The 24,684-nt window shown below is 40.5% G+C and overlaps 1 protein-coding gene across 1 annotated transcript in view; it reads right to left on the bottom strand.

Annotated features, from left to right (window-relative positions):
* Positions 1-265: 265 nt before the first annotated feature.
* LOC134351141 (calpain-2 catalytic subunit-like) overlaps positions 266-24,684 on the bottom strand; it is a 100,605-nt gene continuing 76,186 nt past the window's right edge. The window contains 4 exon segments of the mRNA XM_063057255.1: positions 266-457; positions 1,608-1,651; positions 15,255-15,377; positions 16,949-17,109. Coding sequence (XP_062913325.1) covers positions 266-457; positions 1,608-1,651; positions 15,255-15,377; positions 16,949-17,109 — 520 coding nt within the window.

Here is a 24,684-nt window from a genome sequence, read left to right on the forward strand (position 1 = left end):
AGGTATCTCAGTGATATAAATTCTGATTCTGAAGATCCTGCTCTACATATTCTTGATTACATAACTGTTCCAGTTGTTATAGCAGCTCAGAGGACATTTCCATCCATCAAAAGTGGACTGCTGGAAGGACAGATAAAGCTGTCATAATAAAAAACAGAACAGCAGCATCACTTCGCAAACTTGCCCTTTGAAAGGTAAATTACCATCATTGGTCACACAATTTACAGCACCTGCTAATTTAAAATTCTTTGACTTGTGCTTTTACTTACCGTACTTCAGGTCGTTTCTTTGTAAATACACGGACTACAAAGTCTCCATCTTTATTTGGCTCAAAAGTGGATGGTACAACAAGGTACTGTCCGGGTGGAAGAGCACATCGGATCATGACCTCTCGCTGGTGGGTGACGGTTTCTGATTCAGCACGGAGTGGGTGGGTTGTGAAAAATTCTTCCTTCAGCTGAATATTAGTTTGGTCTTTATTTTAATTCATATAAATGAAAGAAAAACGTGATTTGGCTATGCTTTTGAAATATTATTTCAGCATAGCATGTAAAATATCTCATATTTAAGACATGGGCTATAATCTGCAAGTCATCAGTATAATACATCAATCTACAATGACAGCATTACCAACAGACAAGAAACAGAACAGTACAGAAGACTGGCATTATCCTTGTCCTTCTCACTGTTTAAACTTGTCTTCTGTCGCATTGGAAAATTTAATTAGAGATGCACAAGAAAATGCCAATTTTCATCCAATTTGTGTTATAAATGCATGCACTGGACTGTCTTAGCAAGCATCTAAGGAGTTGACTTTTACTGCGGAATACTGGATTAAAAGAAAAAAAACATGGCATTTATAGTGCAAACTTTACTTAACCAGAACATCTCATGGTACTTTACAGTCTACAACATACTTTTGAACTGTATTAATTCTGTTAACACAGGGAAGAGACAAAAAAAATCACAGCAAATTCTGAATTGAATAATGTTTCAATAAATAACAGTATTGGGAATACTATTTAAAAAAATTAAAAAGACTATTAAGTGAAGTCATTAAATGTAGAATGTAATGTTGGATTGTCATGCAAAAAGCTGGTATTTCAGCTGTCAACGATACAATTTGTCTGACGCACAATTCTTTTCCTTCTTTCTTTTCAAATCTTTTTATTGTTATATTATACAGAAAAATTAACCTGAGTACATTTAAGTAACAACACTTACAATGTCTCAAAAAAGACATTATCTTAAAGATTGAAAAAAAATTCTGCGATAACAAAAAAAACCTAAGTAGAAAAGTGAGAAAAAAAAGAACCCATTAGCAAGAAAAGAAAATATACTAAAAAATTTACAATTAGATCGTGGAAAAATTATATCAATTAGCTCAAATGATAATAACGAGCAAATGAGCCCCATCTTTTCTCAAAATCAAATAAAGGTTCAAAGGTTCGACTTCTAATTTTCTCCAAACTAAGACATAGCATCACTTGAGAGAACCATTGTGACAAAGTGGGAGCTGATGTATCCTTCCACTTTAACAAAATGGCCCTCCTAGCTATCAATGTAACAAATGCAATAACATGTTGGTCAGACACAGAAATACCATGAATATTTTGAGGAATTATTCCAAAAAGCACAGTTAATTTATTAGGTTGTAGATTAATTTTAAGTGCTTTAGAAATTGTTGAAAAAACCGACTTCCAGAACTGTTCCAATATAGAACAAGACCAAAACATATGCGTCAGTGTAGCTATCTCAGTTTTACATCTATCACAATGACTATCAACATTAGAAAAGATTTTAGAAAGTCTCTCCTTCGTCAAATGATAACAATGTACAATTTTAGATTGAATCAATGAATGGCTAGCACAAATTGAAGAAGAGTTAATCAACTTCAAAATCCGCATCCAATCCTCCGTCATAAAAGTCAAATTAAGTTCCTTTTCCCAATCCTGTCTAATCTTAGATAAAGGACACTTATCCCATTGTAATAATAAATTATAAATTCTTCCAGTAGAACCCTTAATCAAAGGATTCATACTCACAATAGTATCTAACAGGTCAGCCTCCAATATGTAAGGAAAATTACTTAAATATTTTTATAAAAAATGTCTAACGTGAAGGTATTGCAGAAAGTGTGAATATGAAAGAGAATATTTATCAATTAATTGTTCAAAAGACATCAATCTATCTTCTTTAAATAAATCCAAAAAAGAATTAATACCTCTATTTTCCCAAAGTGAAAAAATTGGATCACTCGAAGAAGGCCTAAAAAGGTAATTTCGATAAATTAAACTACAAAGTTTAAATTTTTTAAGAATAAAAAATTGCAGAACCGGAGCCAAATTTGTAAACAATACTTAATCACAGGATATAGGTTTAAATTAACAACTTTAACTAATAGCATAGGTAAAGCAGCTTCCAATAACGAAGTTAAATAAAACTGTTTTACAACTTTCAGTTCCAGGTCTACCCAAATTGGCCGATCACTCTTATCAACCCAGTATAACCAAAAAGACATGTATCACACATTAACAGCCCAATAGTACATTCTTAGATTAGGCAAAGCAAGACCTCCATACTTTTTCAATTTTTGTAAGTGACATTTACTAATTCTTGGTCTTTTATTATTCCAAATAAAAGATAAAATAATAGAATCAATCCGATCAAAAAACTTCCTAGTCAAAAAAACAGGAATATTCTGAAATAAATATAAAAATTTTGGTAAAATTATCATTTTAACTATATGAATACGACCAACAAGTGAAAATGTAAGTGGACTCCATCTACCAAATAAATACTTCATAGAGTCTACTAAAGGAACAAAATTGGCTTTATAAAGATCCTTATATTTTTTTAGTAATTATAATACCTAAATATCTGAAAGAGTCTGTGACTTTAAAAGGAGTATTATCATATATAGAGGCAGAATCATTTAAAGGAAACAATTCACTTTTACTAAAATTTATTTTATATCCTGAAAAACCTCCAAATTCATTAAATAATTTTAGAAAGGCAGGAATAGATTCATCAGGGTTAGATATATAAACCAATAAATCATCAGCATAAAGAGAGATCTTATGCATGGTCTCATTCACAAAAATCCCATGGGTATTTTTAGCCTCACGAAGAGCAATAGCAAGGGGTTCTAATATTAAATTAAACAACAAAGGACTTAATGGACAGCCTTGCCTTGTCCCCCGTGAAAACTGAAAAAAAGGAGACCTACAATTGTTAGTGACAACAGTAGTAATAGGGGCTTTATATATCATATTAATCCAATTATTAAAATTAGCACCAATGCCAAATTTCTCTAAAACATTGAATAAATATTTCCATTCGACTTGATCAAACGCTTTTTCAGCATCCAAAGATACAACACATTGTGGAGTTTTAAAAGAGGAGGAATATATAATGTTAAGTAGTCTCCAAACATTTGAAAAAGAATAGCGACCCTTTATAAAGCCTGTTTGATCTTTTAAAATAATTTTACCCAAAATATTCTCCAAGTGATTGGCCATTATCTTTGACAGAATCTTAGCGTCGACATTCAGTAATGAAATAGGTCTATATGGAGCACAGTCAGTGGAATCTTTATATTTTTTAAGAATTAAAGAAATAGAAGCCTCATAAAAAGTGGAGGGTAATTCACCTTTCACAAAAGAATCCTTAAACATTTCCAACATATACGGAGAAAGCAACTTTACAAATTTTTTATAAAATTCTACAGGATAGCCATCAAGTCCCAGGGATTGCATTGAAAAAATAGCTTTATGAATTTCGGCTTCAGTGATTTGAGCATCAAGAGTTTTTTGATCCTCAGCCGAGATTTTAGGAAAAACAATCTTTCGTAAAAAAAGCATTCATTTCAGAGGAATCTAACAGACATTGAGATTTATAAAATTCGGCATAAAAACCTTGAAAAAGCATATTAATTTCTTCATATTCCTGAGCTAAGGTGCCATCTTTCCTACGAATTTTCATGATTTGCCTTTTGGTTGCAGCCATTTTTAATTGAGATGCGAGCAGTTTATTATTTTTGTCTCCAAACATATAAAATTGGCTCTTTAACTTAAGCAAATATCCTTCAACGGGATGAGTTAATAACAGGTTATATTGTGATTGAAGTTCCACCCTTTGTTTAAATAAATCAGTATTGGGGGAAATCGCATAGATATTATCTAAATCTTTAATTTGTAATAATTCTATCTAATTCTGTCCTGACAAAGGGTCTCGGCCTGAAACATCGACTGTACCTCTTCCTAGAGATGCTGCCTGGCCTGCTGCGTTCACCAACAACTTTGATGTGTGTTGCTTGAATTTCCAGCATCTGCAGAATTCCTGTTGTTTACGTAATTCTGCTTTAGTTTGTTTTTTAAGTTTAGCTGAATAAGAAATAATCTGACCACATAAAAATGCTTTAAATGTATCCCATATAACTAATTTAGACATACTCTCTATATCATTAAAAAGAAAAAAATCTCTTATCTGGGTTTCAATGAAACTGACAAAGTCAGCGTTTTGCAATAATGTCTGAGACATGCGCCAAGGTGGGCGGACAAGAATTACATCATCAAATTCAAAAGACAAACTCAGAGGCGCATGATCAGATATAGCAATAGCATCATATTTGCAAGTTTTAACACTAAGCAAGAAGTGGGGATCAATTATAATATAATCGATCGTCGAATATTTTTTATAAACATGTGAGAAGAAAGAATATTCTCTATTATCGGGATGGAGATATCGCCACAAATCAATCAACCCAAAATCAATCAAAAAGGAATTAATAAATGACGTGGATCGATTTGGAAGTCGCTGATTGATTGAGCTCTTATCAATCATAGGATTTAAGCAGCAGTTAAAATCCCCGCCCATTATCAGCATATATTCATTTAAATCAGGCAGTAAAGCAAATACCTTTTTAAAAAAAGAAGGATCATCTAAGTTAGGACCATACAAATTAACCAAAACAACTTTTCTGTTACAGATTGTTCCTTTAACAATTAAAAATCTACCATTAGAATCTGATTCAATATCCTCTTGAATAAATATATTAGGTTTAATAAAAATAGACATGCCTTTTGTTTTACTCTGAGAAGTACAGTGGAATTGCAAACCATTCCACTATCCAAAAAATCTATTTTGATCTCCCGCTCTGATATGTGTCTCTTGAGCAAAACTTATATCAGGTTGGAATCGGTTAATAATTTTAAAAGTCTTTTTTCATTTAATAGGATGATTCCAACCACGTACATTCCAATTTATTATATTAATCCATTTAAATACCATACTATAATTTTATTCTACTTTATACATGCACAGAGCACATACCAATACGGGATAATCAAAAATGGTGGCGATGAAGAATACAACCACATAAAAAACACGCATGCTCCGGAACCACCCAATGGGAAAAAACTCCTAACTCTAAACCCACCCACCCACACCCGGAAGCCCGAAAAAGGCAAGCGATCTACAATAGAGTTCAAAGCTACTGACCGCTCTGTCTGTGTTTTCTTTCCCTCCCCCCAGTTAGTAAAAAAGTAGAGTGACCTTGTGAAAAAAACAATAAAATATCAGCAAAAAAAGGTATTTACATTCCATCGACTAATAAACAAGAAAGAACCAAAATAATGTTATCTCTTAGAGAGAAAAACCAGTGCCATCTTTAAGTTTAATATTAATTTCCTAAAAAAGCTTTAAATTCAATTATAAAATGTTATAATAAAACATAAATAATATATAAAAAGCCCTATTAGTAGTTAAAAAACTACCAATTAGCTGATTAAAAAAAGAAACAAACCAAGTATTAAATTAAAGGAACAAATCCCCTTATCTTCTTCTCTCAGTTGAATGTTCAGATGATCATTTAGACAGACATACTTGAGCCATAAATCTTTCCAAAGGAAAACCAACAATATGCAATAATGAACAACTCTCCTTGTCTTCTTTAATTAGTCTCTCAATGAAATACACAAATGACCTTCATAAATCTTCTTTCCAAAATGTGAATAATATACAGATAGCCAAACAGCCTTTCAGATAGTTCATTCAGCAGCAGCATCAGTAACAGCGGCGGGTATAGCCTGAACAAAATCCAGTACAGCTTTTGGATCAAAAAAAGTACGAGGAGGAGAATTAGCAGGAAAAGCTTTAATTCTTGTCAGATATCTCAAAGAGGGAGAAAGTTTTTTATCATATGCTTGTTTCATTACCAGGGAAAATTTTGATCTTTGTTCCATTATCTCTCTTGGAAAATCTTCGTAAAAGCGGAGCTCAGATTCCATAAATCTAAAAACTCTCTGTTTTCTTGTCTGTCGTATTATTTGATCTTTAATTTTAAAGTGATGAAAGCAAACCAGAACAGATCTTGGTTTACTAGAATCCTTCGATTTCGAGATAAACGCCCTGTGTGCCCTTTCTATAGCAGGCGGCTTTGACAGAATGGTAGGAAATAAAGTATGGAAAAGCTTACCAAAGTAAGCAGTTAAATCTCCATCTTCAGCTCCCTCTTGCAGCCCAACAATTCGTATATTCTTTTGTCGAGACCTAGTTTCCAGGTCTATAATCTTATTTTGATACCTTTCCAAACGAGTTGTAGCTTCAGACAACTTTTGCTTAGTTATCTTCAATTTCTCCTCATGTGTAATAACTTGAGTTTCCAGATCTTGAAGTTTTCCCAGAAATGACTTCATTTCATTACTATTCTTTTTCAGTTGGTCTTTAACTGATCCATTCTGATCCTTAATTGAATTCAGTGTCCGAATGACATCTTCAGCCCGCGATGGCATTTCATCAGATCTTTCCTTTTGCACCTTTCCTTTCCCATTACCTTTATCACTAAGTTCAGGTAAATTCTTCCCACTTCTCGTAGACATAGACATATTGTTCCCCCTCAAGAATCAGCAAGTAAAAATTTTAAATTCAAAGTTTAAACTAGGGGGAGAGAAAAAAAACTAAGAGCAGCACAAAAATACTGCTACTTCATTTGCAGACAGGGGCGGTCCTCCCACATGATTCCATTGAACAAAGCAGAATTCTAGTCCTCAGTGATTTCTGAACTAATTAACTTTAACTTTAGAACTAAAAGATAAAAGTAGATGCTTAACAGAAAACCTCAAAGTTATTGGTTTCTTCTCACCCAAGGATATAAATTGCAAGTTCATGGACACAATCGCCCACACCTTTACTCCATCCACACCAACATTTACAGACATAGAGACTATCAGATCCACCCTCATGAACTGTCTGGCCAGTGACACAAGGAGCGTTACTGGAAAAAGGCCACTTACCTGATGCTTCATCCAGAGTATCATATGGAAGGGATATAATAATAATTCTTCAGTAGCCCTCTCAGGATCAGTTTGAATATCAATTGTGCAATATTCAATGAGTTATTATGAACTAACTGAATGGTGCCTACATGTAAAAATCTGGTTAAATGTGTATCTTTGTAACATAATCCAACGTACCTCATCAGGGACCTGCAAAATACAAAGACGGGTAAATTAGCATTAAGGCTTTCATAAAAAAGGCTACAAAAAGTGCCTGAACTATACAAATTAAGCACGACTAATAGTCCGTGAGCCAGTAGGGTTGGTCGGTACCATCTGAGGGGAATAATGCTCGTAGTGATTTTTGGCAAGGTATATATCTCTAGAGTTAGAAAATATGGGATAGTATTGCACCACTGGTAGCTTTATTACTTCAAATAAGTAATCACTTTTTGTATATATTCCGTATTAACATCAGTACAGCAGAAAATGTTACCTCAACCCCCAAAAGGTAAAAAAACCTCATTTGGAGAGATTTCTGGAGTTTCATCAATGTCATGATATTTTCCATATTGTTGTATCAAATCAAAACAATCTTAAGCTTTTGTCATAGCATATAGAATTACAGTACAATAGTTCAAATGTGGGGTTCCACACGGCCATAACCTAGGCCCCATTTGGTTGTAAAAATGAATATATTAAATCAAAGACTGGTTTCCATACTTTGTTTTCCATACTTTCATAACCTAGTAATAATCATAATAATCTTACAAGTCTTCCACATCTTCATCTGAGCTTTCCACACTCCTGAGGGGGATGCCTGGTTCTCACAGTCTGCCAGTCTACACATGTCAGTACTGTACACCTGAGGCCATTTGCAACACACATACATCTTGGGAGTGAACAATTTTTTGGACGGTTACAGGCCAGTAGATCCAGGATGGCATTGGGTGCTGGCTGGCCTTCCATCCAGTGCACCACTAACTGTTCAGCTTCCTCTTCTCTCTCCATCTTCCATCCTCTGCCAACAGGGCTTGGCACTTGTGGGTCCTTCTCCAAACATCTTCTCCATATACCAGCCTGGTAGTTGGCTCGCTGTGCATGTTTTGTTAAGCAGTCCTTGCATGATGGGAGTTGATGACTTTCAATTTCACCTTTTTTGGCACAGAAAAGCTCATTGACCTTGGTGGTTGATGCTTTTGGGGCATGCAGGAGACATGTAAATGCCTCCAGTTTGTCCATCAGTTCTGAGGAGAGGTCCCATTCCTGACCCAACTCTAAGAATGTGTCCTGAGTTTCCCTGTTGCTGGTCAGAAGTTTTAGGGCACTTGTCTTCCCTTTGCCTGCAAAAGTGCTTACAGTGTCACATCCTGTATATGCATGCAACTCGATGAGAGCCCTGCAAACCTCTATGCCAACAGTGGCAGCAACCTTCCTGATGTCTACAAGCCTTGTATGGGTTCTAGTGTCACACTTCTGGAACAATGGGGACTCAATCTTGTCACAAAATGCGAAAGACATGATAAAGACATCTGCGTCTTCTGAGCAGATCACTACAGATTGGTATCCCTCTCTTGTGGCATGGGCAGCATGGAGAAGTAGGCGGCCATCTGCTTCTTCTCGTTGACACTGAAGAGCTGACACCTCCTCACTGTCTTGAGATGTGATTCTGTAACATTTGTCATTCACAGTTGCACACAGAATCTTTTCCTGTAGCTTTGCTCTGTACTCCGCCTTCCCCCATTCATGGACTATGAAGCTAATGAGACTATTTTTGTTACTGACTTTGGTCAGGAAGCTCCTCCACTTCCTCACCATCTGTGTGCCTGTGATACCTTGCAACTCATGACCAGTCTCTTCACCCCGTAGAGATCTTTCACTATTCTTGATAGAGTTCTCTTTGTATGTGTCGAACACAACATCTATTCTGCTACCCTGACTGCCTTCCCTCAGAGTCATACCCAGAATTGTTGTGGCAACATCTCTGAAAGTAATTTGATCACCTTTCACTCTTTGGACCAAGTTCATTCCATCAACCACTGTAGCAGAGTTTCCTGGGAGTTGCTCTTCTACTGCTACATTTTTCTGCAAGGTTGTGGCTAAAGTAGCTTTATTTGTCTTTCTCAGCAATCTTTCTGGTGTGGACAGGGCCCAGGGCAACAGTCCAAGGGGATGAGAAAGGATATCCTCCATATGTAGATTGCGCCCTTGTGCCATCACTATGATGCGTCCAAACAAAGACCTGTTTGCTTTCAAGATGATCGCCCTCCCATTTGATTTCACTTCTCTCTTCTTACACATATCACTGAATGTTTTTAGCTTGTTGGTTTTCATTGGGTCAGGGAATTTCTTTGCTGGTGGGTCTTCCTCTAGTCTCTCATCCTTGAAGATTGCATAGCATTGCTCACCAATCTCATATGCCTTCATCAAGTCAGAGGCAATGTCCTTGGGGGCTGCCTTTGCTGTAGAGATGCTAATGAAGTCCCGCTTCTCTGCAAATGGGTTGACCCATTCCTGTATGAGGCTAACCACTCCTGAAACTGTTTCCTCATCTTTCTGGATTCTTGGCCACTGTAGCTCCGCATGACAAAGGTCTGATTTGTTGCCTTGCACCATCTCCCTTAACTGTCCCAGGAATGCACTGCGGTGCTCAGCTGTTGTGTAGTAACGCTTGATAGCTCCAGCGTGATGTGCCTCCAGGAGTCTGTGTGTCTTTATTCACTGTGGCTTCAATAGCCTGGTCCACAGGGACCTGCCCAAAGTGGTTGTTACTTGACAGCTGCACTGAGAATTGGCCTGTCTTGAAGGCCTCACACACAGAAGGATTCTTCTCTGGGAAGTTCATCATCTGAGCAAAGTAAGGGGACAGGTACCTGGCATAATTCATCTTATCATAGGAAAAGCACCATGGGATCATGGTTCTTATAGTATGGAGGCTACCATGTGAGTTACCACCACACAAGCTACCACCGCTGCAATGCTATTGCATATTTTCTAGCTCTAGGGGTGTATACCTTGTCAAAAATCACTGTAAGAATTATTCCCCTCAGGTGGTACCATTGGCCCAAATTTGGGGTTCTGGCTCACAATAGACAATAGGTGCAGGAGTAGGACATTCGGCCCTTTGAGCCAGCACCACCATTCACTGTGATCATGGCTGATCATCCACAATCAGTATCCAGTTCCTGTCTTGCGTTTGGCATAAGGCCTCAGTTCCTCCCCTTCCACGACTCTTAGCCAACCTTGTTAAAGAAAGTCTTGACTTGGGACAGGACTGGGTCCCTCTCTGTCCACTGCTTGATCTGGGTCACCTTTACAGGTGTCTCTGACAGTCTCTCCAGTTAAAACACAGTCTCTGGAGGCACATATGTTGTAACAGGCGTCTCAGGTAAAGGTAGTCGACTCAGTGCATCAGCATTTGCATTATCCCTACCCGCTCTGTACACTATAGTATACTGGTAGGCTGACAATGTAAGAGCCCAACGCTGTATCCTGGCTGACGCTAGCGGTGGGATGCATCTAGTCTCAATGAACAGGCTCATCAGTGGTTTATGGTCCGTATAAATTGTAAATACGCGTCCATAAAGGTACAGATGAAAGCGTTTGACCGCAAAAACAATGGCCAGGCCTTCTTTGTCCAGCTGTGAATATCCCTTCTCAGCAGCTGTCAGGGTACGTGAAGCAAAACCAATAGGCTTCTCTGAACAGTCCTCCATTACATGTGAGAGAACTGCCCCGACTCCATAGGGCGAGGCATCGCATGCCAGGGTGATCTCCTTGTCTGGGTCATAGTGAACAAGCAGCTTCGCTGAGTGGAGGAGTTCTTTCACTTCCTTGAAAGCTTTCTCCTGCTCTTCACTCCACTGCCACTTATTGTCATTGTGAAGCAGCTTATACAGTGGGGTCAAAACCCTTGAGAGGTCAGGAAGAAACTTGCCATAATAATTCACAATGTCCAAAAATGATCTGAGTTCCGTGACGGTCTTAGGGCTTAGGGCCTCCTTAATAGCTCTCACTTTGTCCTCCACAGGGCAAAGCCCCTCAGCTGTGATCTCGTGTCCCAGGTAAGTCACACTCGATGCCAGGAACACACATTTTCCACGTTTCAATTGCAGCCCTGCGTCTGAGAGCCTCTTCAGCACCCATTGTAAATTAGCCAGATGCTCCACCTCCGTAGCCCCCGTGATCAAAATATCATCAAGGTACACTGCTACGTGCAGAATCCCCTGCAGCAAAGTGTCCATTGTCCTTTGGAAAATGGCAGGGCTGGACGCCACTCCAAACACCAGGCGATTGTACTTGAATAATCCCTTGTGCATATTAATTGTGACGTACTCCTTTGAATCCTCGTCGAGCAGCAGCTGTTGGTAGGGGTGGCTCATGTCCAGCTTTGTGAACAGCTTACCCCCTGACAGGGTCGCAAACAGGTCATCCATCCATGGCAATGGGTACTCCTCCAGCCTAGAGACCTGATTCACGGTCAGTTTATAATCCCCACATATCCTCACTGTTTTGTCTGCCTTCAAAACTGGAACAATGGGAGCTGCCCACCTTGAAAACTGGACGGGCTCAATAATGCCCAGCCTCTGTAAACGTTCCAGCTCCTCCTCGACTTTGCCTTTCATGGCACAGGGCACCGACCTGGGCTTAAAAAAACGTGCTGTAGCCTCAGGGTCGACATGGAGTTTCACTGTCACACCCTTTAGTGTTCCCAGCTCATCCCTGAAAACGTCACTGTACCGCTGCAGAATGTCTTCCGTCATGTGTGCATACTTAATTTCATGCCAGTTTAGCCAGATTTTGCGAAGCCAATCGTGACCCTAAAGACTAGGCCCCCTGCCCTTAGCTATCACTAGCCTGGCTTCAGCCTCCTGACCTCCAGCTGAAATGTCCACATATAACACCCCTAAATGAGGTATGGGCTGCCCCGTATAGGACTTGAGTTTGAGCTTTGACAGTCTGATGGGAGGCAGGTTGGACCCCCATGTCCTCCTGTAGGTCTCCTCACCAATGACCGATGCAGTAGCCCCTGAATCAATCTCAAACTTAATAGACAATAGACAATAGGTGCAGGAGTAGGCCATTCGGCCCTTTGAGCCAGCACTGCCATTCACTGTGATCATGGCTGATCATCCACTATCAGTATCCAGTTCCTGCCTTATCCCCATAACCTTTGATTCCACTATCTTTAAGAGCTCTATTCATCTCTTTCTTGAAAGCATCCAGAGACTTGGCCTCCACAGCCTTCTGAGGCAGAGAGTTCCATATATCCACCACTCTCTGGGTGAAAAAGTTTTTCCTCAACTCCGTTCTAAATGGCCTACCCCTAATTCTTAAACTGTGGCCTCTGGTTCTGGACTCACCCATCAGCAGGAACACGCTTCCTGCCTGCAGCGTGTCCAATCCCTTAATAATCTTATATGTTTCAATAAGATCCCCTCTCAGCCTTCTAAATTCCAGAGTATACAAGCCCAGTCACTCCAATCTTTCGACATATGACAGTCCCGCCATCCCGGGAATTAACCTTGTGAACCTACGCTGCACTCCCTCAATAGCAAGAATGTCTTTCCTCAAATTTGGAGACCAAAACTGCACACAGTACTCCAGGTGTGGTCTCACCAGGGCCCTACACAGCTGCAGAAGAACCTCTTTGCTCTTATACTCAATTCCCCTTGTTATGAAGGCCAGCATGCCATTAGCTTTCTTCACTGCCTGCTGTACTTGCATGCTTGCTTTCAGTGACTGATGTACAAGAACACCTAGATCTCCTTGTGCTTCCCCTTTTCCTAACTTGACTCCATTTAGATAATAATCTGCCTTCCTGTTCTTACCACCAAAGTGGATAACCTCACATTTATCCGTATTAAACTGCATCTGCCATGCATCTGCCCACTCACCCAGCCTGTCCAAGTCACCCTGCATTCTCATAACATCCTCCTCACATTTCATACTGCCACCCAGCTTTGTGTCATCGGCAAATTTGCTAATGTTACTTTTAATTCCCTCATCTAAATCATTAATATATATTGTAAACAGCTGCGGTCCCAGCACTGAACCCTGCGGTACCCCACTGGTCACCGCCTGCCATTCCAAAAGGGACCCGTTAATCGCTACTCTTTGTTTTCTGTCAGCCAGCCAATTTTCAATCCATGTCAGTACTCTGCCCCCAATATCATGGGCCCTAATTTTGCCCACTAATCTCCTATGTGGGACTTTATCAAAGGCTTTCTGAAACTCCAGGTACACTACATCCACTTAATGTCCTTTCCCCTGACAGTGACTGTGGCATAATATGGTTCAGGTGGTTCCTCATCTGTTTCCACTCCAAACATGTTGTAGGCACACGCTGCCTCTGCATCTGCTTCTGCTAGATGGCTGCCTGAGCCTGTTGAGCTTTTCCCTGCCCAGGCTTAACCTTACCCTTTGAACTTCTGCACTTTTTTAGCTAAATGTCCCTTTTTGCTACAAGCATGGCAGACAGTGTCTTTGAATTTGCAATCATTTGTATAGTGCGTCCCTCCACACCGAAAACATTCCACCCGCTTTGCCTGTTTACCAGTCTCCCTCCTGACTTGGTGCACTGCCGCCGACTGCGACCCCACATGTCCTTTCTGGATATCCTTGACATTATTAGCAGCCATCTCCATGCCTTGGGCAATCTCTAAGGCTTTCTTGAAAGTCAACAGTGGGGTTTCCCCTAACAGGTGGCATTGTATGCCGTCATTATTAATGCCGCATACCAATCTATCACAGAGCATGTCTTCCAACACCACTCCAAAATCACAATGCTCCGACAGCTGCTGAAGCTCGGCCACAGACTGACCTGGCTTCCTGATACGGCTGTGAAACTTACACCATTGGACTATCACAGAAGGTTTCAGATTGTAGTGGTTCCCTACAAGCCTGATCAGTTCATCATATGGAGTGTCCCCCGGTTTCCGCGGTGTGGCTAAATTCCTTATTAGCTTTTAAGTCTTTGCCCCACACACACTCAAGAGAATACAGCGCTTCTTAGCCTCCTCAGTAATTCCATTAGCACAGAAAAAGTGTCCCAGTCTTTCCTCATACTCCAGCCAGTCTTCCATTGCCTCCACAAATTCAACGATAGTTGCAAACGTAGCCATCCGAACATGAGGCGCCTTATCAACGCTGCTGCTCCCGTTTGAAACGCGCCGACACGTCCACAAAACCAGTTCACCTCGTCGCCAAAAATATGTAGTAACTTCTACTTTGAAAAAGGCACACTCGACAAATTCATGCCCAAAGAAACCACTTTATCTCAAACGTCAAAACCGATATGTATATACGGAGGCTTTCACAACCCGTACGGCATGGCAGGAACACTATATACAAAGCACACCGGAAGTAAAAGGAACAGAAGTAAAACCCCACATTATCCTAATTAGTATTAACTTACTTTTAATAATGCTCACATTACAACAGGGTTAGTATAAATAGGTACTCAGACAGTGCAGGCACTGTAGACCCCGTTCCTGTGCTGTATGACTCCAAACCTCATTCTGGAATTTTGAGTGCCAAATACAACTGTACCAAAAATATATCATGGCTTAACGGTTTGAGACAACAACAGATCCCAGACACTTCATGCTGCATCACTGAATAAAGGAACCAATAAAATTAAAGTAAACTTCTTTGAATGATGGAGGCAGGGTAATAATAAAATAATCGGGTACAGACCAGTGTAATGATAGGTCCAATACAACATTGAAATTCAGACTGAAAACATTTTGAATATAGTTCTTCACTGTACAACTTACAAATATACAAATTAAGTGCAGGAGTAAACACTTGAGCCCATTTGAAAATTCAGTCTTTCATTATCAACACTAGCAATATCTTTGGTAATTTTTTGTGTTGAATTTGTAAATTCCAGAAATGTGTTCTATTGGACTTCATTCATCTTTTAATTTATACAGCAATACCAAGCAAAACGTTGAAACTTGCCTCATAGATAGCACCCCATTTTCTGTTGTTGCCGTCGACGATTCTTCTGAATCACCTCAACTACAAAACTGCACAACCCATCTTCACCTGGTTCATTCAGAATGATCTTAAATTGAGGATTTGTCCAAAATGTCACTGTGAATGGAAACCAGGAAAGATTGATAAGATGAAATATGCAACAACTGATGAATGTGCACAAAACAGAACAATGCAGATTCGCAAACATGAGAAAATCTGCAGAAGCTGGAGATTCAAAGCGACACACACAACATGCTGAAGGAACTCAGCAGGCCAGGTAGTGTCTATGGAAAAGAGTAAACAGTCGACCTTTTGGGCTAAGACCCTTCTGAAGATTAGTTTCATTTTCCACTCTAATCTGAAAATGTCTGGGTAACGTGGGATATGAAGGCATAATTATTATGTACTGGGATAGACTGACAATCCAGAGAACTGGGCTATCAATCTGGAGCCACAAGTTCAAATTCTGCAATGGAAAAAGGGAAACATTTCTGCAGATGCTGGAAGTCCAGAGTAACACACACAGAATGCTGGAGGAACTTAGCAGGTGAGGCAGTCTCCAGGGAAAGAAATAAAGACTCGATGTTTCAGGCCAAGTCTCTTCATCAGGACTGGAAAGGAAGGAAAAATAAACTAGAATAAGAATGTGGGAGAGGGAAGAAGAACAAGGTAGAAGGTGATAGGTGAAGACAGATTAGGGAGGAGATAGGTTAGAGAGGGAGTGGGGGATGAAGTGAAAAGCTTGGAGGTGAAACGTGGAAAAGGTGAAGGGCTGAAGAAGATGGAATCTGATAGGACAGGAGAGTGAACTATGGGAGAAAGGGAAGGAGGAGGGGCACCAATGTAAGGTGAATGGTAGGTGAGGAGAAGAGAAAAGTTAGAGGGGAGCTCGTATGGGGAATGGAAGAAGTGAGGGGGGAAGAAATTACTAGAAGTTAGAGAAATCAATGTTAATGCCATCAGGTTGGAGACTACCCAGATGGAATGAGTTCTTCAAAGTTGCTGGTGAACGCAGCAGGCCAGGCAGCATCTCTAGGAAGAGGTACAATCAACGTTTCGGGCCAAGACCCTTCGTCAGGACTAACTGAAAGAAGAGCTAGTAAGAGATTTGAAAGTAGGAGGGGGAGGGGGAGATGCAAAATGATAGGAGAAGACAGGGGAGGGAAGGATCTTTCTGCACTGTTTGATTATGTTTTAAATAATTGTTCATATTAATAGCTCAGCAAAGGGCCTTTTTCTGTATTAGGTTTAGAGAGATATGGGCCAAATGCAGGCAAATGCTGCTTGGATGGGAATCTTGGTTGGCGTTGACCAGCTGGGCCGATCAATAAACTTGACATCATATAAGACTATGGTAATAAGCCTGATTTAAAAGGGCCTATTTTAATGCTCCAAGAATCTAAGTAACGGGAGAATAGAAGTATTGTCTTACTAATGAGAAAATAGGATAAACAGGAATGTCATTTAATAAAGCCAACAAAAAAAAGCATTTATAAATAAACTGAGTCTTGAAACAGAAACCACACCAAAAAAATAGTTTTCTTGTCACTAAATTATCTTTAGCTGAAGCAAAAAGAACATATTAGCAAGTAGAAGTCTTTGCAACAGTCTGGTTCCAGGAAAGTGTTACTAAGGAATACACTGGATTCTACAGAATTACAATGATGAGGAAAATTGTAATTTTATACTCGGGTAGTATTGACATCCCCCTGCAGAAGATCCAGTTCTCCAGGACCCATTGTGAACAATCACGTTCCATTTATGAACTTCATCGCTGGCAAGTGTGTCAGGGGTGAGACTGCAGATTTCCAATTCAGAGAAATTCCATAGAAATTCGGAAAATGCCATCCTGGATTGTGGAGGTGTAACAAAACAAAACTGAAGCCTTCTCAGGATAAAGAATTTGCAGTGTTGTTAAAGAATTGCAGACATTTATGAATTGACTTGTTCCTTATGCATTAAACAAGGTGGATCGACATACATAAGTTACAACATGGGAATAGTTATTCCACCCATCTGTTCTGGTGCATGTTTGCCACATGGGCAATAGATTTTACCCCGTTTCCCACTCTGTTACTTATCTATTAATCGTCGACATGATGCTCTTTAAACTCACCAATTCCCACCCTGCAATACATCTCTTAGTTTGTCTATCTCCACTGTATCTGCTCTAATGACAAGAATTTTCCCATCACTTTTTTTAAGGTTTCCTTTTTTTTTTCATGCTTAACCCTCTACCACTGTTGGCAGGGCTATCAACCTCATCTCTACTTCCTGTACTTCTTCCCTCACCCCCTCTCAGCCAGAACAAGGATCAGAATATTTTGACTTTGCCTTCACATTCAATGGATCACCCTCCATAATTTCTGTCAGCTCCAACAGTCTGCAAAGGCAGCTCCCAGGGCTGAAATGGCGAGCACGAGTGGGCACAGTTTTAAGGTGATTGGAAGTAGGTACAGAGGAGATATTAGGGGTAAGCAAAACACACAAAATGCCGGTGGAACGCAGCAGGTCATCTATAGGAAGAGGTACAGTCGACGTTTCGGGCCCGAAACATTGACTGTACCTCTTCCTATAGATGCTGCCTGACCTGCTGTGTTCCACCAGCATTTTGTGTGCGTTGCTTGAATTTCCAGCATCTGCAGATTTCCTCGTGTTTGTGTCAGGGGTAAGTTTTTTTAACGCAGAGAGTGGTGAGTGTGTGGAATGGGCTGTTGGTGGCGGTGGGGGAGGCAGATACGATAGGGTCTTTTAAGAGACTCCTGGATAGGTACATGGAGCTTAGAAAAATAGAGAGCTATGGGTAACCTGAGGTAATTTCTAAGGTAAAGACATGTTTGGCACAGCTTTATGGACCGAAGGGCCTGTATTATGCTGCAGGTTTTCCATGTTTCAATGTTTCAAAATACCAGTTTTCTCCCAGAGAACTGCCGCTTACTGGATTTTTTTTTTTGTTTTTCACACCATTGTCTATAAACTCTAGAGAGTGCCGTGTGTGAAAATTCCAGAAGATCAGCAGTTTCTGAGAAAGACAAACCACCCTGTCTGGCACCAACAATCATTCCATGGTCAAAGTCACCAAAATTACATTTCTTCCCCATGCTGATGTTTGGCCTGAACAACACCTGAACCTCTTCACATTGTTTTTATGCGTTGAGTTGTTGCCACATGATTGACTGATTAGATGTTTTCATTAACGAGCAGGTGGACAGGTGCACGTAATAAAGTGGCCACTAATGTACCTCTCATTTGGCATGGACACATTGGGCCAGAGGGCTTTTCTCCATTCTGCACAATACTACAAATCCATGACATTAACTCATCTACTCACATTAGATCTGTTTCATTTTATTTCTGGCCTTCCTGAGTGCCTGTCTAAATTTCTATTAAGATTTGATTTCATCCAATTCCATCAGCAGCAGCAAATTCCAAATATAAACTCTCTGTACAAAAGACATTATTATCAAATCCCATTTTCAACTCCTTCCTTTCACTTTGAGCCAATGCCCTTTTATTTTTCATGCCCTAACTATAGGAAAACAGATTCCGGGATTCTACACCTCTCATAATCTGATACCCCTCAAGGAGAATCTCCTTGGATCAACAGAAAACAAGCTCACCCTAACCAACTTCTCCTCATAATTGATGTCCAAGCATCATCCTGGTGAATCTGTTTTGCACACTCTCCAGTACAAACCACATCCTTCTGATAAAGTGGCAAGCAGAACTAGAATGGCCTAACTGGTGTTTTAACCTCCCAACTTTTATATTTTATGACCCAACCTATGAAAGCAATTGTCTTTCATCTCCACCCTATCTACCCAAGATTCCACTTTCAAGAACTATGAACCTGAACCACAAGGTCCCTCTGTTAGTCACTATTACTCAGTGTCCTTACCATTTAGTGTATATAATCTATTTCTACTTCACTTCACATTGCACTTGTTGGGAATAAATTCCACCTGCCCACATTTCACTCAACTTTTCATCTCAGCTACTCCCTCCTGCAGCCTCAGACAAACTTTCCTGCTATTCACACCACCAAACACTTCAATTTCATCCACAGACTTAGTTATAATAATTACAAAATTTAAGTCTAGATTTCCACCCAAATTGTCATTTTTTAAAAAATGCCAAATAACAAGAGTCCCAACACTGGTCCCTGCGCTGTAAAATTGGTTGCAGGCTCTCAACAAGAAAACCATCCTTCCACAACTATCCCCTGCACCTTTCACCAATCCAATTTTGGATCTAATTAGCCAGCTTAAGTTGCATCCAATGTGCCTTAACCTTCTGGAACAGCCTACCACATGGGACTAGTCAGCTATAATTAAGATTCCTCGACCCAGAGCAAGGGATACCACGTGACCTTCAGAATTCTTTCAGCATTCTGCTTTTCTTTTATTTCTCTGTCATCTGCAGCTCTTTGTTCCTGCTACTATATCAATGTGGAAGCCAAGGTTTCAATTCCAAACCCTTTCACATGCTTCTTAAAAAGGTTTCTTTGGATCAGAGCTTTATAGCACTCACATTTAATCTTAAACTATAAAAACTCACTTGCTGGATTTCATGGGTCCCAGATAATCCAGCAGATTTGTAATCTAATATTGCCTCCATGATTCACCAACTGCCTTCCCTTCAGTATCAGTTACTGCAGTGTTCCTATTTGTAAAGTGCCCGAGAACCAAGGTTTTACTGTTCTTATGGCTTCTTGATTCAGAATCCTGAGTTAATAGCCTCACCAATTCCAACCACATCCACAGCCACCACCAACTACGGTCTTAAAATTATATAATTATACAACAGGGAAATAGGCTATTCAGCCAAAATTGCCCGTGCCGACCTGATTGTCTACTTGAGCTAGTTCCAATTGCCTGTATTTGGTCCATATCCCTCTAAACCAGGGGTTTCCAATCTTTTCCACTCCATGGATCAATGCCATTAAGCAATGGTTGGGAACCCCTGCTCAAAATCTTTGTAATCCATATCCCTATCTAAATGTCTTTTAAAATTTTCAATTGCTGCTTCTGCATCTTATTCTAATGCTATATCTACTCAACACAAGGAACAGTGATTTCCAGTCTTGTGACAATCATCCCCTCCACACATTCAGTCTAGATTCAAACTTGTGCTGGGTGGCTGTGATGAACCCCTAGGTTTATCTTACCGTGGACTGTCATTTTTAAGAGAGAATGCCTGAGTGACGTCAGCCGCTGGCTTTCTTGGCTCCTGTTTGATTCTTACTAAGAGAGCAAGGGGCAGAGCCATGGGACTCTGCAGCTTGTTTTGATTTAAGCAAGGACATTCACTCACACACAGTCAGTCGCAGTTGGAGTCAGACAATGGAAGGAAGTCAGTGACTAAGGGGTCACTGGTGGGAACTTTCGAGTGCCCACAAGGGTGGGTTGAGTATCGATCCAGCACATCGCTAAGTGGCTATCAGGTTGTGTGATTGGGGCAACCTTGTGGAATCTACCTATGTGTTAACCCTTGCCTGGGTGGTAGTTCCCTTTAAAGATGGTACCCTTGTGATAAGCTACTATTGGTGATAATTCGTAAGTGGATTTGGAACGACGATGGGTAAAACCTACGGTGATTGTTATCCTGTTTACCACTGTGGAACCTGTGGAATACAACATAAAGGCCTTCTCTCGACATACACCTTGGATTACATATATCTCTCTCACATCATTTAAACTGTGGATGAACTGAACTTTCATACCTTATCATCTCAAGATTTTAAGCCTGGTGCCCCACCCCCGCCGAGCTCAATAGTTTGGGAGTTATATTTAGTCATATGTATACTCATAACACTGTTAAATTTTGATTATTCTTGTTTAAGTTGCTGTATTAAGTAGATACTAATAAAGATAGTGGTTTTAACATCAAAACCAGACTCCAGGTGTAGTCTGTTGCTGCCGGTTCATTTAAACCATTACGGGTACGTAACAGTGGCCTTCTATCTTTCACTGCTCTTAAATTTAAATCTAATTTGCTTATACTAAATCCTGCACCAATTCCCAATTATTCATCATCCCAGTTCTTGGATTGCACTCAGTTCCGAATCTCTCAAAATTTAAAAATCCATTGCATGTTTAAATGCTTTAACGATCTTATTAATCATACTTGCAAAATTTCTCAAACTTCAAAGACCTTTCTCTTTCAAATCCACCCATTCACCCTTCCTCCTTCAGCCCTTTTGTATTCCTTCATCCTTTCCTCCAGAATACAAAGCTTGCATGTGCCTGTCAGAAGAAAACGCAAAGATAACAAGTGTAGGAAACCTTGGTTTTCAAGAGATATTCAGGCCCTGGTTCAGATAAAAAGGGAGTTATATAGCAGCTATAGACAGGTAGGAACAAATGAGCTGTTTATGAAGTACACAAAATGCAAGAGAACACAAGAAAGAAATCAGAAGGGCTAAAAGAATGCATGAAGCTGGACCCGCAGACAAGGTGAAAGATCCTAAGGGATCCTACAGATATGTTAAGAGCCAAAGGATTGCAAGGGACAAAGTGGGTCCTCTGGAAGATCAGATTGGTAATCCATGTTTGGAGTCAAAAGAGATGGGGAAGATCTCTTACTAACTCTTCCTTCAGTTAGTCCTGACAAAGGGTCTCGGCCTGAAATGTCGACTGTACCTCTTTCTAGAGATGCTGCCTGGCCTGCTGCGTTCACCAGCAACTTTGATGTGTGTTGCTTGAATTTCCAGCATCTGCAGAATTCCTGTTGTTTGGGGAAGATCTTAAACTTTTTTTTGCATCTGTATTTACTCAGGAGGTGGACACAGAAGCCATAGAAGTAAGGCAAAGCAGCATGAACTTCATGGACCCTATACAGAGGAGGTCATCTTTGCTGTCAGATCAGGGTGGATAAATTCCCTGGGCCTGACAAAGTGTTCCCTCAGACTCTATGGGAGGCAAGTGCAAAAATTGCTGGGGCCCTAGCAGATATATTAGAGACAGGAAATGTAGCAGCGTATTGGAGCATGGCCAATGTTGTTCCACTGTTTAAGAAAGTCTCTAAACATAAACGAGGAAATTATAGGCTGGTGAGTTTGACATCAGCTGTGGGAAAGTTTTTGGAAGGTATTCTAAGACAGAGGTCCCCAACCTTTTTTGCACCATGGACCAGTTTATTATTGAGAATATTCTTGCGGACCGGCCGACCGGGGGGGGGGGGTGGGCGGGGAGGTGGAGGTGGGGGTAGGATTACAAACGGACAAGAGTAGCAGTCAAATACGTTGTGTTTACCCCGAGAAAAGACTACCATGACCATGAAGCCTTGCGCGGGCACCAGTGCGCATGCATGACTTGTGCATGCATGTACGTGCCGATTTTTTTCTACAAATCGTTTTTGGCGATTCTGTTTGGGGGGGGGGCGGAGGTTGTTAATCACGGCCGGAATTTAGGTGATAAGTGGCTAATACACTCAATTTCGTTTCTAAAAGGGTTTATCTAACAAATTTAATATTAAACACACAGCACATATTTTCCTCGCATGAATATAGTGATAAGTCAATTATAAGTCACTTATAAGTCAATAGCATCATAACATTTTAAGTAACGTTTAGATATTAAACACACAGCACATATTTTCCCCGTATGAACATATAAGATCATTGCAACACACCAATATCACTAAATCAGTGGGAGCCCTGGGCTTGTTTCCCTGCAACAAGACGGTCCGATCGAGGGGTGACGGGAGACAGTGATACTCGAGGGGGGTTCCTTATGTCCAGTCTATTCCGCAACTTAGTTTTCGTTGCATTCATTGCAGAGATATGTTGGAAATGGAAGCAACGTTTTCAGTGCTTTCGTGGCTATCTCAGGATATTTAGCCTTGACTTTGATCCAGAATGCCAGCAGAGATGTTATGTAAACATACTTTTAAGCCCGCCGTCATTTGCAAGCTGGAGGAGTTGATCTTCTTCCCGCACTGACATGGATGACGCGTGCGTAATGACCTCGCGTGTGTTCAAGCTCAACAGTGGCCGTGACAGGGAATGAGGAAAGGTGCAGCTGACTCATATCGCCAAATCATTTCGTTTCCTTGCAGCCCGGTAGCACATGCTTTGCGGCCCGGTGGTTGGGGACCGCTGTTCTAAGAGACCGGATATATAAGTATTTGGATAGACATGGACTGATTAAGGATAGTCAGCATGGCTTTATGCATGGTAAGTCATGTTTAACCAATCTAAAAGAGTTTTTGAGGAAGGTACCAGGAAAATGGATGAAGGCAAGGCAGAGTTTGTTATCTAGATGGGCTTTAGCAAGGCATTTGACAAGGTCCCACATGGGAGGTGGTCAGGAAGGTTCAGTCGCTCAGCATTCAATATGAGGTAGTAAATTGGATTGGACGTTGGCTTTGTGGTAGATGCCAGAGAGTGGTAGTAGATGATTGCCTCTCTGACTAGAGGCCTGTGACTAGTGGAGTGCTGCAGGGATCATGCAGGGTCCATTGGTGTTTGTCATCTATATCAACAATCTGGATGAGAATGTGGTTAAGTGGATCAGCGGATTTATGGATTACACGAAGATTGGGGGTATAGTGGACAGTGAGGAAGAATATCAAAGCTTGCAGGGTAGGAGCATGGTTGAACAAAGGGATCTGGCAATACAGGTCCATAATTCTTTGAAAGTGGTATCACAGGCAGACTGAGTCGTAAAGAAAGCTTCGCCTTCGTAAATGAAAGTACTGAGTACAGGAGATGGGAAGTTATGTTAAAGTTTTTTTTAAGGCATTGTTGAGGCCTAATTTGGAATATTATGTGTAGTTTTGGTTACCTACCTACAGGAAAGATGGAAATAATGTTGAAAGAGTACAGAGAAAATTTACAGGGATGAGGACCCAAGTTATAAGGAACGATTAAATAGGTTAGGACTTTATTCCTTAAATTGTTGAAGATTGAGAGAAGATTTGATAGAGGTATACAAAATTATGAGGTGTATAAATAGGATTAATGCAAACAGGCCTTTTCCACTGAGGTCGGGTGGGACTACGTCCAGAGGTCATTGGTGGGGGGTGGAAGTTGAAAAGTTTAAGTGGAACATGAGGGGAAACGTCTTCGCTAAGAGGATTGTGAGAATGTGGAACGAGGTGCCAGCACAAATGGTGCATGTAAGCTCGATTTCAATGTTTAAGTGAAGTTTGGATAGATGGGTGGATAGTAGAGCTATTGAAGGCTATGCTCCTGGTGCAGGTCGACAGGAGTTGGCAGCTTAAATCGTTTTGGCATGGACTAGAAGGGCGAAAGGGTCTGTTCCTGTGTTCTACTTCTCCATGATTCTATTTGCGATGCTCCCTTCAGCTACCCAGCTCCATTTTCTGAAATTCCATTCAAAGCTCTGCTACTTTACTTTTTTATTAAATCTTTAAGACCCAATTTACAATCTACTTCACACAGTACACCCCCCCATCCCCG

Source organism: Mobula hypostoma, chromosome 8 (assembly GCF_963921235.1).
Source record: "Mobula hypostoma chromosome 8, sMobHyp1.1, whole genome shotgun sequence".
NCBI classification, from domain to species: domain Eukaryota; kingdom Metazoa; phylum Chordata; class Chondrichthyes; order Myliobatiformes; family Myliobatidae; genus Mobula; species Mobula hypostoma.